Source organism: Chiloscyllium punctatum, chromosome 39, assembly GCF_047496795.1.
Source record: "Chiloscyllium punctatum isolate Juve2018m chromosome 39, sChiPun1.3, whole genome shotgun sequence".
NCBI lineage: Eukaryota > Metazoa > Chordata > Chondrichthyes > Orectolobiformes > Hemiscylliidae > Chiloscyllium > Chiloscyllium punctatum.
In genome coordinates, this window is record NC_092777.1 from 58,038,833 (window position 1) to 58,055,516 (window position 16,684).

The 16,684-nt window shown below is 45.9% G+C and overlaps 1 protein-coding gene across 1 annotated transcript in view; it reads right to left on the bottom strand.

Annotated features, from left to right (window-relative positions):
• Positions 1–427: 427 nt before the first annotated feature.
• Positions 428–16,684, bottom strand: part of mcrip1 (MAPK regulated corepressor interacting protein 1) — a 29,898-nt gene continuing 13,641 nt past the window's right edge. The window contains exon 4 of the mRNA XM_072558807.1: positions 428–1,945. Coding sequence (XP_072414908.1) covers positions 1,881–1,945 — 65 coding nt within the window. The 3' untranslated portion in view covers positions 428–1,880. The remainder of the gene's footprint in view (positions 1,946–16,684) is intronic.

Below are 16,684 nucleotides of genomic sequence, written 5' to 3' on the forward strand. Positions count from 1 at the left end.
ATAGAATAGAGACAAAGAAACTGCAGATGCTGGAATCCAAGGCAGACAAGCAGGAGGTTGGGAGGGCACAGCAAGCCAGGCAGCATCAGGAGGTGGAGAAGTCTATGTTTCGGGTGTAACTCTTCTTTAGGACCAGGGGATAGGGGGGGGGGGGTAAGGGGGGAGGTTTGGATGGGGAGAGGGGTGGGGTGGTGAACACAGGTAGAGGGGACAACTTGGTTGGTCGATGGGAGGAAGGAATCCGGTTGGCAGAGTGTCATGCCTGCCTACTTTCCCGGTTGTAACCGTCTGTGGTAATTTCTGTCAACTTCTGACACCGTTCGATTTGCTGTACATCCAGCCTTCGAATTTGTAAGAAACCTTTCCTGTGTTGCCTGGGCCGTTCACATGAATCGGAATCGAACAACAGACACAAACACTGGACTCATAAATGGAAGGCAAGTTTTATTTACAACACTTCCCCACTTATGCATCGGGAAGTTCATGAAATTGTACAGTTCCTCTCATGAACACTGTCCTTCCAGCTCTCGAATGTGATGTATCTATACTGTAATGGAGTACTGACTCTGATACATACTTTTCCATCAATTAGATCAGTTGCCAACATCAGTAATAATTCCGGTCTCACAGGGAGGGTTACTATGCTTAACCCTTTCACGCCCAGAAGGGAGCTGGTGAAGGAAAGGCTTGGGCAAATCTATTTGGAAGCTTAGATTCTGGCACCGTCTGAATGAGAGAGAGCCACTGTTTAGAAAGCTGGATGACTCCTGGGGGGGGATCCTGGGTTTCTAACCAGTCAAGTGCCAACCGCCCATCAGAAAGAGTGACAGATTCATGGTCCCAGGGTAAAGGATAATCAAATTCCCCTGTCGTATTCAGTACGAGGTCTGCCACTTTATTGACTGGAGAGCATAAAGCGCACCAGGTGAGAGTGGGGAGGCAGAGTTCAGACAATAAAATCTGCAGACCAGCCTGCATTCTCACTCACCCAGACCTGACAATGTTTATCATATATTGTGGAGAAAACAGGAATGTGGAAAATACAAAATTTAAAAAATAAAACAAAGTTATTCTTAAATCCCCCCCCACCCCACCCCACATGCCCTCTACCCCCACTTTTCATTTTAAAAATAGTTAAAGACTCATTTGAAAGTAACCTCTGGAATACAAACCTAAAATGACTCAAACTTATAGTCTGTCTGCAGAAAACAGTTTATGATCCCATCACACAGTTCACTGCTTTAAGCCCAGCTGTTTAACATGGGCTGTTCGTTTTCCCACATTAGTAACTGGCTCCATTCAGTGCGAGTCAAACAGAATGTTCCATCAAATCCATTCTCAACCTCTGGCTGCGGCAATGGCATTGTTAAACAAATAAATCTTAGTCACAGAGGATACTGCTTCACTCGCTAGGCTATTTCCTGTCCCACAGCCTCCAGCCCCCAACCCAATCACAATCTTTCTGGGCATCAATGCCAAACAAGTTATGGAGAAAACTTACAATCAGTGCAGAGTGTGAAGGGTTTCTAAACAATGCCACCTGAGGGCATCTCCTACTCCTCAGGGCACCACCGAGTCTGAATTGTGGCCATAACGTGTCAAATGGAGCACAGCTCTCGACAGAAATGGAGAAGAAACAGATGGAAAATAAATCAGTTAAAATTAGCACCATCTACAAACTCAAGTTTTTTTTTTAAACACATGCCAACTGCATGCATCCTCAGGTCAGTTAAAGGTAACTGACAAGACATCCATTCTGGTGGAAGAAAGTGGGTGGGCTCTGGATTCCCTCTCCAAGCCAGAGATCAAAGAAAACAAACTTCAAAAGGAAGCTCCTGAGGATGTTGAAGGAAAGATCAAATCCAGCCAACACAGAGCCCTTAAGACTTTTTAGCATCTGACATGCCCCTCTTCTTTAAATCACTCAAGTCCACGGGTGTGAAATCTGAAAAACAAATACATTGACTTAGTGCCTGGTCTGTCTAACGGACAGTCACAGTGTGATTTTATGGCGTAAAAGGACCACATCTTTTTAATTCCCTTGTTTTTAGGATTGTGGACTATAAAAAGAAGACATTGATTTAAATCAAGAGTACTGCAAAGAGATGGCTGCACTTTTAATAATCATGTTTGTAGGAGCACGTTGCGAGGTGCATGTCATGTTGTGGTTTTACTGGAACAGTGAGAGTACAAACAGCCACCATAGAATTAAGGGCCAAGGGTTGACAACAGTGTTCTGATTGGTTCCTGACCATGTGACTTATATAGGGCCAATGCAGTGAGAACCATGTAGCCTGCAAACAGAAAGCATCAAAACGTCATTCTCTCTCTCTCCTGCATATGAAGGTACAAAAGGTTTCCAGTAACAGCAAGCTATCTTCCACTCAATTTTCCTTGCAATCCCCCTCTTGAGGGATGAATAAAAAGCCTTTAAAGACAGTGAAAGGACAAATTCTATCCAATAACTGAAAGAAAACTCTGGTGTGCAAATAACCTTGACCTATCAGCAGAGAACTGAAAGGGAAAGAGAAACATTCTGTCGTCTGGCCTGGTGCTATCAAACTGGTTTTCCCTGATTTACTTCCATCTTAATGTTCCTCATGCGTCTGTGTGAGAGAGAAAGGCGAATTTAAAAGGGTACAGTTTAGGTTATAGAGAATTTGGAGTTAGCAATTCAAACTTTCTAATTGCCATTGATTGAAGACAATTTGTTCGTAATAAACAGTTATTTTCTTATTAAGTGCATAGGAACATAGGAATGGCCATACTGGCCTGTAAAAATCTGCTTTTGTCTGATCTTAGACACTAAGCTTAAAGACTGAGGCCTGGTTAGTATGTGGATTAGAGATTGCCTGGGAAGAGCAAATATAGCAGTCCCTACCTCTGAGCCAGCTAGCCTGTGTTTTCAAGTCCCAACTTCTCTAGAAATGTGCCATTACATGCCTCAGTAGGCTGACTAAATATGTATGGGAACAGAAAAGCAGGAGCAGACCTCGAGTCTGTCCACCATTCAATGGGATCATGGCTCATCTGTGGCCGAACTCCACTGTGCCCGCACTGTGGCTCAGTGGTTAGCACTGCTGCCTCACAGCACCAGGGACCCATGTTCGATTCCACCCTTGCACAACTGTCTGTGTAGAGTTTCCACGTGCTCTGTGTCTGCGTGGGTTTCCTCCCACAGTTCAAAGATGCACAGATTAGGTGGATTGGCCAAGCTAAATTATCCATAGTGTTGGCCAACGAAAATGCAGGGGGGTGGGTCTGGGTGGGGTGCTCTTTGGAGAGTTGGTGTGGACACTTTGGGCTGAATGGCCTGTTTCCACACTGTAGGGATTCCATGGATATGCCTTTTGGCCCATATCCCTTAATATCTTTGCTTAATAAAGATCTGTCTCAGATTAAAATTAACTGATCCTGCAATGCCTGCTGTTTGTAGAAGAGATCCAAATATCTCCCACCATGAGTGCGCTTAAGTGCTTCTGAGCATCTCTCCTGAACAGGCTGGCTCTAATCAGCGAGTTTTGAGAACATCTGAAGCTCAGGTTGAGGTCCTGGATGTAGGTTTGCTCGCTGAGCTGGAAGGTTCATTTTCAGACGTTTTGTCACCATACTAGGTAACATCTTCAGTGAGCCTCTGAATGAAGCGCCAGTGGTGTAGCCTGCTTTCTATTTATCTGTTTGAGTTGCCTTGGGTTGGTGACATCATTTCCCATGGTGACATCATTTCCTATGGTGATGCCATTTCCTGTTCTTTTTGTCAGGGATAGTAAATGGGATCCAAGTCAACGTGTTTGTTGATAGAGTTCCGGTTGGAACGCCATGCTTCTAGGAATTCTCGTGTGTCTCTCTATTTGAACTGCCCTTGGATGGATGTGTTGTCCCATTTGAAGTGGCATTCTTCCTTATCTGTATGTAAGGATACTAGTGAAAGGTTCCATGGTTAGTTGGTGTTCATGTATTCTGGTGGCTAGTTTTCTGCCTGTTTGTCCAATGTAATGTTTGTTACAGTCCTTGCATGGTATTTTGTAAATGACATTAGTTTTGCTTGTTGTCTGTATAGGGTTTTTCAAGTTCATTGGCTGCTGTTTTAGTGTGTTGGTGGGTTTTTGGGCTACCATGATGCCAAGGGGTCAGAGTAGCCTGGCAGTCATTTCCGAGATGTCTTTGATGAAGGGGAGAGTGGCTAGGGTTTCTGGACGCATGTTGTCTGCTTGTTTGGGTTTGTTGCTGAGAAATCTGTGTTCATTGGGTACCCGTTCTTTTTGAATACATTGTATAGGTGATTTTCTTCTGCTCTGCAGTGTATGGTGGCTCGTTGAAATAATGCTATAATGCGGCTTTGTTTGTGGATGTTGGGATGTTTGCTTCTGTAGCTCAGTATTTGGTCCGTATGTGTTATTTTCCTGTAGATGCTGGTTTGAAGTTCCCCATTGGCTGTTCGCTGTTCTGTGACATCTAGGAATAGCAGTTTGGTGTTGTTTTTCTCCTCTTCAGTGAATTTGATTCCAGTAAGGGTATTATTGATGGTCTTGAAGGTTTCCTCTAATTTGTTTCATTTAGTGATGATAAAGGTGTCATCCACGTAGTGGACCCAAAGTTTGGGTTGAATGGTTGACAGAGCTGTTTGTTCAAGGACAAACCAAACAGAGACATGCACAAGAATTCCTAGAAGCATGGCATTCCAACCAGAACTCTATCAACAAACACAGTGACTTGGATCCCATTTACCACCCCCTGAGAAAAAGAACAGGAAATGACATCACCAACCCAAGGAAACTCAAACATATAAATAGAAAGTGGGCTACACCACTGCTGCTTCATTCAGAGGCCCACTGAAGAGGTTACCTGGTATGGTGACAAAACGTCTGAAAGTGAACCTTCCAGCTCAGTAAGCAAACCTACATCCAGGATTTAATTCTCAGACTGTGCCCTTTAGTTCTAGAATTGCCCAACCAGAGGAAATATTTATCTTCACCTATCCTGCATTTTTCTGTTTTTATCTTGAAGACTTCAATCAGACGACCCTTCAACCGTATAAATTTGAGAGAAAACACGTCTAATTTGTATCTCTCCTCATAAATTAACCCCTTAAATCCTTTTCATTTGTGTAAACCCATGTTGTACTCCCCAAGGCCAATACACACTTCCCAAGAAACCAGAATGCTGGTCAGTGTTTCCAGTTAACCTGCGTTTGTCAGTCTGGGAACTTTGGAGAGTTCGGTTAACTTTTTTCACACTTGCCATGGCTCCAGGAATAGTGAGGCTTGATTTCCAGTGCTCAAGCTTCGCGATCAGGTACACAATTACAGGCAGATGCATCATGGACGTTACACCATAAACCCCAAATAAAGGCACAGATCTGGTCATTATTGGGAAAGGGTGTGTCCAACATTTAATTTGCAATTTAACCATGTGAAGCTTCCAATGCTGGACAAATTGAGGAGACAAGGTGTCAGACCTTTTTTTTTAAAATATCATTCATGGGAGCGTGGGCTCCACTGGGCTGGGCCAGTTTTCACTGCTCACTCCTGTATGCACTCACAGTGGTGAGCTGTGTGGGTCAGTTAGCTCAGATGGTTAGAGCATGGTGCTAATAACGCCAAAGTCATGAATTCAATCCCCACACTGACCAGGCACATGGTTGGGGTTTGAAACTTGTGGGTTCGCACTTGCAGGTTGTGCATTTGCCATTGCTTTGGGTGGCTCAGTGGTTAGCACTGCTGCCTCACAACACCAGGGATCCAGGTTCGATTCTAGCCTCGGGCGGCTGTCTGTGTAGAGTTTGCACATTCTCCCCACGTCTGCATGGGTTTCCTCCGCGTGCTCCGGTTTCCTCCCACAATCCAAAAATGGGCAGCTTTGGTTAACTGGCCATGCTAAATTGCCCGTAGTGTTCAGGGATGTGTAGTGAGTTGAGAAGATTTCTGGATGTAAGTTTGCTCGCTGAGCAGGAAAGTTCATTTCCAGACGTTCCATCACCCTCCAGGCGAAACACTGTTGATAATTCCTACTTTTTATTTATATGTTTGGGTTGGTAACGTCATTTCCAGTGGTGACATCATATCCAGTGGTGATGTCATTTCCTGTTCTTTTTCGCAGGGTGTGGTAGATGGGGTCTAACTCGATGTGTTTGTTGATAGTGTTTCGGTTAGAATGCCATGATTCTAGGAATTCTCGTGCATGTCTTTGTTTGGCTTGTCCCAGTCGAAGTGGTGTCCTTCCTCATCCGTATGTAAGGATACTAGTGAGAGTGGGTTATGTTCTTTTGTGGCTAGTTGGTTAGTTTTCTGTCTGTTTGTCCAATGTAGTGTTTGTTACAGTCCTTGCAAGGTATTTTGTAAGTAACATTAGTTTTGCTTGTTTACTGTATAAGAACCTTTCAAGTTCATTAGCTGCTGTTTTAGTGTGTGGATGGGTTACCGTGATGCCAAGGGGTCTCCGTAGTCTGGCAGTCATGTGAGAGATGTCTTTGATGTAGTGGGGGGGGGGGGGGGGGTGGCTAAGGTTTCTGGACACGTGTTGCCTGCTTTTTTGGATTTGTTGCTGAGAAATCTGCAGACTGTGTTCTTTGGGTACCCGTTCTTTTTGGATACACTGTATAGGTAATTTTCCTCTGCTGTTTGGTTCCTCTGTGCTGCAGTGTGTGGTGGGTTATGGCAATAATGTTCGGATGCAGCTAAGATGGTGGATATTGGGGTGATTGCTTCTGTCATTCAATATTTGGTCCGTATGTGTTGTCTTCCTGTAGATGTTGGTTTGAAGTTCCCCATTGGCTGTTCGCTCTAATGCAGCATCGAGGAATGGCAGTTTGTTGTTATTTTCCCCCTCTTTAGTGAATTTGATTCCAGTAAGGATATTATCGATGGTCTTGAACGTTTCCTCTAATTTGTTTTGTTTAGTGATGACAAAGGTGTCATCCACGTAACAGACCCAAAGTTTGGGTTGGATGACTAACAGAACTGTTTGTTAGAGTCTCCAGGAAACTAGCCACTAGGATACATGAACACCAACTAGCCACAAAACGACGTGACCCACTCTCACGAGTATCCTTACATGCAGATAAGGAAGGACACCACTTCGACTGGGATAACGCATCCGTCCTAGGACGAGCCAAACAGAGACATGCACGATAACTCCTAGAAGCATGGCATTCCAAACTGAACTCTATCAATAAACACATCAAGTTAGACCCCATCTACCACCCCGAGAAAAAGAACAGGAAATGACATCACCAACCCAAAGAAACTCAAACATACAAATAGGAAGCAGGAATTATCTACAGTGCTTTGCCCAGAGGCCCACTGAAGATGTTACCTAGTAGGGTGACAAAACATCTGGAAATGAACCTTCCAGCTCAGCGAGCAAACCTACATCCAGAGATGTGTAGGTTAGGTGTATTATTTAGGGGTAAACGTAGAGTCGTAGGTGAATGGATCAGGTGGGTTACTCTTCAGGGAGCAGATGTGGACTTGTAGGGCCGAAGGGTCTGTTTCCACACTGCACAGATTCTATGATTCTGAATCCTTGAACCACTGCAATCCATTTCATGCAAGAACATCCACATGCTCTTGGGGAGGGAGTTCCAGCATTTTGACAATGAAGGACGAGCAATAGATTTCCAGGTAAGGATGATCAGCAGCTTCAAAGGGAATCAGTAAACAGTGGTGCGGCCCTTGTCCTTCTAGATAGCACTGGTTGTAGGTTTGGGAGTCTTAGTGTGCTGCTGCAGTGCATCCTGTAGATGGCCAATACTGCTGCTACCTTGCACTGGTAATGGAAGGAGTGCACGCTTGTGGATGTGGTGCCAAACAAGCAGACCACTTTCTCCCAATGCTGTCAAACTTCTTGAGTGTTGTTGGGAGTTCTACTCATCCAAGCAACTGGGGGCTACTCCATCACACTCCTGACTTACACCGTGATCACGGACAGGTTCTGGGAAGTCAGGTGGTGAGTTACTCATTGCAAGATTCCTCACCCCTGATCTGCTCTTGTAGCAATGGAATTTATATGGCTAGTCCAGTTCAGTTTCTGGTCAGTGGTAACATACTGAATGTTGAAAGTGAAGGGTTCAGCAATGTTAATACCACTGAATATCAAGGGAGGATTAGATTCTCTCTTGTTGGAGATAATCACTGAATGATACTTGTGTGGTGCAAGTTTAACTTGCAACTTTTCAGCCCAAGCCTAGATATTTTCCAAGTCCTGCTGCATTTGGACAAGAATTGTTTCAGTATCTGAGGTACCAAACATTGTGGCCTTATTGATGAACAACCCCACATCTGTCCTTATAGAGGGTGAAGCAGATGCAGGTGGTTGTGCTGAGGAGAGTATTCTGAGGAACTCCTGCAGAGATGTTCTGGAGCTGACGGACCACAACCATTTGAGCAGAGGATTTTGTCCCTGATTCCCATTGACCTTTTGCCTGGGATCCTTGATGTTTCAGGGTCTTGATGCCCAGGGCCGTCACTCCCAACTCACCCCTGGAATTTCGCTCCTTTGTCCTTGCTAGAACCAAGCCAACTAAGAGGTCATAACTCAGGTATCCCCAGTGGAACCCAAACTGGGCGTCACTGAGCAGGTTATTGCTCAGAAGTGCTGCTAGATAACACCGATGACAGCTTCCATTGCTTTACTGATGATCGAGAGTAGACTGATGGCGTACTAACTGGCCAAGTTGGATTGGTCCTGCTTTTAGTTTGCAGGACATACCTGGGCAATTTTTTATATGGTCAAGTCGATGCCAGTGTTGGGACAGTTTGGCTAGGGGAGCAGCATGTCCTGAAGCACCATTATCAGAATGTCATCAGGGCCCTTAGCCTTTGCAGTATTCAGTGCATTCAGCCATTTCATGGACATTCCATGGAGTGAATTAAATTGGTTGAAGACTGGTTTGTGTGATGTTGGGGGTCTCTGGAGGATGCCAAGATGGATTATCTACTTGGTACTACAGGCTGAAGATTACTGGGACTGGTTCAGCCTAATGTTTTGCACTTGTGCTGAGCTTCCTCCATCATTGAAGAAGTGGACATTGGTGGAGTGTTTTCCTCCCGTGAACTGTTTACTTGCTCACTATTATTGGGTGTGGCAGGACTGCAGAGCTGAGATCAAATTACTTGCTGTGGAATCCCTCAGCTCAGTCTATCACTTGCTGCTTATGCTGTTTCGCATAGACATTGTCACCTCAGTTTTTAGGTATACCTGATGCTGCTGTCGGCACTCTTTATTGAACCAGGGTTAATCCCCTGGCATGACGGTAATGGGAGACTCGGGGATATGCAAGCCATGAGTTGCAGATTGTGTTGGTGTACAATCCTCCCCAACTGTATACCACTGTTCAGTCACCTCTCCTGGGTCTGCCCTGTCAGCAGATTGGTGTTGTCACCATCTGGGGCACAGGAATATCGACCACATTAGGCTGTTGCTCAAACACTCAGATAGCTCTCCCAATTTTACCACCAGCCACCAGATGTTAGTAAGGAAGAACAGTGCAGGGTTGCTTTTGACAATTTCTGTGCCTCGATCAGAGGCAGGTGGTCTCTTTAGTTCCATTCCTTTATGTTTTACTGGTTTGCTAGATCATTCAGAGAGAGTGGTGAAGAGTCAGATTATTGTGGGTCTGAAGTCATGCTTGGGCCAGACAGGTAAGAATGGCAGATTTCCTTCTGTAATGAACATTAGTGGATCAGATGAATTATTTTGAGGAAAGACAATGGCTCATTGGTTATCATTGGACCCTCAATTCCAGATTTTTAAAAAAACTTGAAATGCCACTATCTGCTATGGTAGGATTCAAACTTTTGTGGCCAGAACGTTACTGGAGTCTTTGGATTATTGGTCCTCTAACAACACTACAACACCACAATCGCCCCAGTAACTAATGACATGCCCTTAAGGTCATCTTCAGTTCACGGGTCAGCATGGTTTTAAATGGAGCAGTTGATCTCCAAAGTTGCACAGCTTCACCCTGACAATTCTAACAGCTCCCTCAACCCCCAGAACTAATCATCGACCCCTCCCCCAGCCCCGCCACGATCACCCCCTCCTTCATTTGTCGAGACTGTGAGAGAGGAGCAGAGGACTGCTGGGAAGGTGAGTATAACAGTTTAAAATACTTACCTCAGGGGTCGGAGCCTCCATTTATCAAGAGGTGCGAGGGAGGAGCAGAGGACTGCTGGGAAGGTGAGAAAAAAACAAATAGTTTTGAACAGAGCAATGAGGAGAGAGGGTGGAGAGAAACGAGGGCTGCTGGGAAGTTTTTAAGTGGGCAAGATCTAAACCAGAGACCCTACATAGTAGCGTTTCCCTCCCACCCATCCCCTTGAACCTCACTAAGGGTCTATAAACTCAGTAGTTTTCAGGTTTTCTCATTTTCTTTCCGTTTCTTCTCTTCCTTGTTTAGTCCTGTGTGGGCTTTCAGATTAGCAGGGTATGGCTGATAGGGCACTTGCATGCTCCTCCTGCAGAATGCGGCAGCTGAGAGACACGACACATCTCTGCTGACCACATCTGCGGGAAGTGCACCCAACTCCAGCTCCTCGAAAACAGAGCTAGGGAACTGGAGCTGGATGAACTGCAGATCATCCGGGAGGCTGAGAGAGAAATTGAGAAGATGTACAAGGAGGTGGTCACTCCTCAGACTGAGGATAAGGACAGCTGGGTTACAGTCAGGGGTAGGAAAGGGAACCAACAGATAGAACAGGGATCCCCTGTGGCCGCTCCCCCCAGCAATAAGTATACCGTTTTGGATACTGCTGGTAGGGATGGCCTACCGGGGGAAGCCAGAGTTGTCAGGTCTCTGGCACTGAGGCTCAGAAGGGAAGGGGGAGAATAGAAAAGCACTAGTGGTAGGGGACTCAATAGTTAGACAGATTGACAGGAGAGTTTGTGGTCAGGAACGGGACTCTTGGAAGGTTTGTTGCCTCCCCAGTGCTGGGATTCGGGATGTCGCTGATCGGGTTTGCAGGACTCTGAAGGGGAAGGGGGAGCAGCCAGAAAGCATGAATTCTCCTCCAACCGTAACAAGGACAGAACGCCCCTGGTGCTCACCTTCCACCCTACCAATCTTCGCATAAACCAAATCATCCGCCAACATTTCCGCCACCTCCAAACAGACCCCACCACCAGGGATATATTTCCCTCCCCACCCCTTTCCGCCTTCCGCAAAGACCATTCCCTCCGTGACTACCTGGTCAGGTCCACGCCCCCCTACGACCCACCCTCCCATCCTGGCACTTTCCCCTGCCACCGCAGGAACTGCAAAACCTGTGCCCACACCTCCTCCCTCACCTCTATCCAAGGCCCTAAAGGAGCTTTCCACATCCATCAAAGTTTTACCTGCACATCCACTAATATCATTTATTGTATCCGTTGCTCCCGATGTGGTCTCCTCTACATTGGGGAGACTGGACGCCTCCTAGCAGAGCGCTTTAGGGAACATCTCCAGGACACCCGCACCAATCCATCACACCGCCCCGTGTCCCAACATTTCAACTCCCCCTCCCACTCTGCCGAGGACATGGAGGTCCTGGGCCTCCTTCACCGCCGCTCCCTCACCACCAGACGCCTGGAGGAAGAACGCCTCATCTTCCACCTCGGAACACTTCAACCCCAGGGCATCAATGTGGACTTCAACAGTTTCCTCATTTCCTCTTCCCCCACCTCACCCTAGTTCCAAACTTCCAGCTCAGCACTGTCCCCATGACTTGTCCGGACTTGTCCTACCTGCCTATCTCCTTTTCCACCTATCCACTCCACCATCTCCTCCCTGACCTATCACCTTCATCCCCTCCCCCACTCACCCATTGTACTCTATGCTACTTTCTCCCCACCCCCACCCTCCTCTAGCTTATCTCTCCACGCTTCAAGCTCACTGCCTTTATTCCTGATGAAGGGCTTTTGCCCGAAACATCGATTTCACTGCTCCTTGGATGCTGCCTGAACTGCTGTGCTCTTCCAGCACCACTAATCCAGAAGCCAGAAATCATGGTCCATATTGGCACCAACGATATAGCCAGGAAAGGGATGGAGGATCTGAAAAGTGACTACAGAGAGCTAGGTGTGAAGCTGAAGAGTAGGACAAGTAGAATAGTGATCTTGGGTATGCTACCAGTGCCAATGAGACAGTGAGGTGAGGAATAGGTAGCGACTGCAGCTCAACACATGGTTGCAAGTCTGGTGCAGGAGAGAGGGCTTCAGGTACTTAAACCATTGGGACGCCTCCTGGGGAAGGTGGGACCTGGATATGAAGGACGGGTCACAGCTGAACTGGAGGAGAACAAACGTCCTGGGTGGGAGATTTGTTCGTGTGGTTCGGGAGGGTTTAAACTAGTTTGGCAAGGGGGTGGGAACCAGAGCTACATATCTGGGGGGGGGGGGGCTAGTTGTAGATGGACAGTGACAGGATGTAGTGAATCTACCGGGAAGGTTTCTCATGTGATGAAACAAAGGGATCGGTTAAAGTGTGTCTGCTTTAACGCAAGGAGTGTCAGAAATAACAGTGATGAACTTGGAGCATGGATCAGTACTTGGGGCTATGATGTTGTAGCATAACGGAGATGTGGGTTTCACAGGGGCAGGAATGGTTGCTAGATGTTCCAGGGTTTAGAACACTTAAAAAGAACAGCGAGGGTGGAAAAAAAGGAGGGGGTGTAGCATTGCTAATCAGAAAGTGCATCACAGCTACAGAAACGAAGGAACGTTTCTCTACTGAGTCAGTATGGGTGGAGGTTAGGAACAGCAAAGGAGCAGCCACCTCATTGGGGTTTCTACAGACCCCCTAATAGCAGTAGGGAGACTGAAGAACTCATAGGCTGGCAGATTTTGGAAAAATGCAGATGTAGCAGGGTTGTTATTATGGGTGACTTCAACTTTTCCAATATCGACTGGAACCTCCTCAGTGCAGATAGCTTGGATGGAGAGTTTCTGTCAGGTGTGTTCAGGAGGGTTTCCTTACTCAGTATGTAGACAGGCCAACAAGGGAGAGGCCATTTTGGATTTGGTGTTCAGCAATAAGCCAGGACAGGTGTCAGATCTCACAGTGGGAGAACACTTTGGTGATAGTGACCACAACTGCCTCACATTTACCATAGCCTTGGAGAGGGAAAAGAACAGTTACTAAGGGAAGATATTTAACTGGGCAAAAGGAAACTATAACGCTATCAGACAGGAGTTGGGAAATACAGACTGGGAGCAAGTGTTCCACAGGAAGGGCACAGCAGATATGTGGAGACCGATTAAGGAGCAGTTGTTGTGACTGTTGTATGAATTTGGCCCTCTGAGACAGGTTAGAAGGGGTAAGATTAAGGAGCCTTGGAGGATGAGAACTGAGGAGCTTCTTGTCAAAAGGAAGAAGGCAGCTTACATAAGGTGGAGGAAACAAGGATCAGGCACAGCTTTACAGGATTAAAGGCTTGCTAGAAAGGAGCTCAGAAATGGACTGAGGAGATCCAGGAGGGGGCACGAAAAAGGCTTGGCAAGAAGGATTAGGGAGAACCCAAAGGCATTTTACTCACATGTGAGGAATAAGAGAATGATCAGGGAGAAGGTAGAGCCGATCAGGGATAGCATAGGGAACTTGTGCATGCAGTAAGAGCAGATAGGGGAAGCAGTAATTGAGTTTTTTGCTTCAGTTTTCACTAAGGAAAGGGACCTTGTTCTGAATGAGAACTTTGAGGAGCCGGGAAACAGGCTTGAACAGATCAAGATTGAGGAAGTTGATGTACTGGAAATTTTGGTAAACAGTAAGATTGTAAGTCCCCAGGGTCAGACCAGATTTATCCCAGGCTGCTCCGGAAGCGAGAAAGGAGGTTGCTAAGCTGCTGGTGAAGATCTTTGCTTCCTCACTCTCCACGGGAGTGGTACCGGAGGATTGGAAGGAGGTGAATGTTGTTCCTCTTTTCAACAAGGGGAGTAGGGAAATCCCTGGCAATTACAGACCAGTCAGTCTTATGTCTGCGGTCAGCAAGGTTTTGCAAAGAATTCTAAGGGATAGGATTTATGATTATTTGGAAAAGCCTAACATGATTAAAGGCAGTCAGCATGGCTTTGAGGGGGCAGGTCATATCTCACTAATCTTATTGAGTTCTTTGGGGAGGTGACAAGAAAGGTCGACCAAGGTCGAGCAGTGGGTGTGGTGTACAAGGCATTTCACAAGGTTCCCCATGGTAGGCTCATTCATAAAGTCAGGAGGTATGGGATACAGTAAGATTTGGCTATCTGGATTCAGAATTGGTTGGCTGACAGAAGGCAGAGAGTGGTTGTAGATGGAAAGTATTCTGCCTGGAGGTCAGTGTTGAGTGGTGTCCCGCAGGGCTCTACTCTTGGGCCTCTGCGCTTTGTAGTTTTTATAAATGACTTGGATGAGGAGGCTGAGGAGTGGATTAGTAAATTTACATATGACACAAAGGTTGGAGGTGCCGTTGATAGTATCGAGGGCTATTGCAGGCTGCAGCGTGACATAGACAGGATGCAGAGCTGGGCTGAGAAATGGCAGATGGAGTTCAACCTGGATAAATGCAAAGTGATGCATTTTGGAAGGTCAAACTTGAATGCTGAATTTGGATTAAAGACAGGATACTTGGCAACATGGAGGAAGAGAAGGATCTTGGTGTTCAAGTGCATAGATCCCTCAAAGTTGCCACCCAAGTGGATAGGGTTGTTAAGAAAGCATATGGTGTTTTGGCTTTCACTAACAGGGAGATTGAGTTTAAGAGCTGTGAGGTTTTGCTGCAGCTCTACAAGTCCCTGGTAAGACCACACTTGGAGTATTGTGTCAATATCTGGTCAACCTACTCTAGGAAAGATACAGAGGCTTTGAAGAGGGTGCAAAGAAGGTTTGCCAGGATGCTGCCTGGACTGGAGGGCTTGTCTTACAAAGAGAGGTTGACTAAGCTCGGACTTTTCTCTCTGGAGAGAAGCAAGAGAGGTGACCTAATCGAGGTATACAAGGTAAGGAGAAGCATGGATACAGTCAATAGCCAGAGACTTTTCCCCAGGGCAGGATTGACTGGTACGAGGGGTCATAGTTTTAAGATATTAGGAGAAGGGTATACAGTAGACGTCAGAGGAAGGTTCCTTTTGCAGAGAGTTGTGAATGCATGGAATGCGTTGCCAGTGGTGATGGTGGAAGCAGAGTCATTAGGGACATTTAAGCGACTGCTGGACATGCACATGGACAGCAGTAAATTGAGGGGTGCATAGGTTAGGTTATTTTATTTTACTTTACATTAGGATTAATCCTCAGCATAACATGGTGGGCGGAAGGGCCTGATCTGCGCTGTACTTTTCTATGTTCTATGTTCATTCCCTGAGAGTTCACCAACCACTCCTGACAGTGTTCAACTTACCCCAACAGTATTCATGGAGAGGATGAGCTTTGGGTGTTGTGGGGTTTGGTGTAGAGGGTTACTGAGCAGTGTTGGAAGTGGGGCCAGGGCCAGAGGGGTTGAGAGCTCCTGGCCCAGGGCTGAGTGCTGCAATGCTGTGAAACTCCAGCTCGCTTGCTCCTGAACAGGCTTTACATCTGCTTGGGAAAGCTTTCAGTATAAAAACCACGATATACACACAATAATCGGATCAGCGTAAAGCCTGAAATTAGAAAATTAAACTTCCCTCTAAAATACCAAGAGTGTGCGCCTGACAGGATTTGTTCTGGGTCTGGAGGTGTATCATAGTGAAGCAAGTTAGGCCAGAGGCCTTCAATCCTATTGGAAGATTTGGGGGCCAGGGCTTTTAGTTTCTAATTTAGATCTTTCAAGGGTCATGGTTTCCTCAACATCTCTGCTGTCATGTAGGTTGTTCAAGATGCTCATTTAAGGCGGGCCAAAGGAAAAAATCAATTATGTGCTGTCAGCCTCATCATCACTCTCTACTCTGTATCTAACCTAGGGGAAGATGAAATTGGATGTGAATATAAGGTCCTACAGCAATTCACCAATTGAATGATGATAGCACACAGTGTTACTTTAAAAACTGCTTTGTTTTTGTTAAATGGCTGGATGGCAGCAGTCAAAAACCAACCGTTCACTAAATTTGGGGAACGTAACCAAAAGCAGTGCAAGTGATGATGTCACAGTGTTGAATACCATTTGTAAACATAAAGGCTAATTGCATAAAAACAAGGAGATTGTTATTGTGAGAACAGAGATTTTGAACAATACCAATAGAATCCAATTGCACACAGTCAGTGCTAAAATTCCATCGCAACCTATCTGCATAGCAGTCGAATTATTTGCAAGTAAAATGCTAAAACTTGCAGCAACAAGTCGAACCTTTGATGGACTAGACAGTTCAGACAACCTGAAAAATAGGATTTCATAATCTATGTTTCTCTAAGCCACATGAGTGTGACACCAGTGGAAATAAAGCACAGAAAGAAGCTAGAACTATGTAGGTCACCCAGTAACTGTAAAAATATCAAGAACATGTTATATAAATCCTTCAGGTGTGCACTGCTCATCATAACCTGCCCTTACTCTCAGAAACCTACAGTCTAATTTCAGCACACAGTTCGATCCACAATTCTTCCTTTTGATTTTAGAAGTCATCTTAAAAGACTCTAAACCAAACTTTTGAGAAATTCACTGACTCCCAGCGAACACATGGACCCAGTGTTAGGCTGAACTAGCACAAACTCTCAGCGCCTTGGTAGAAGAAGAGTAACAGCTTACAGCTAGGACCACTCCAC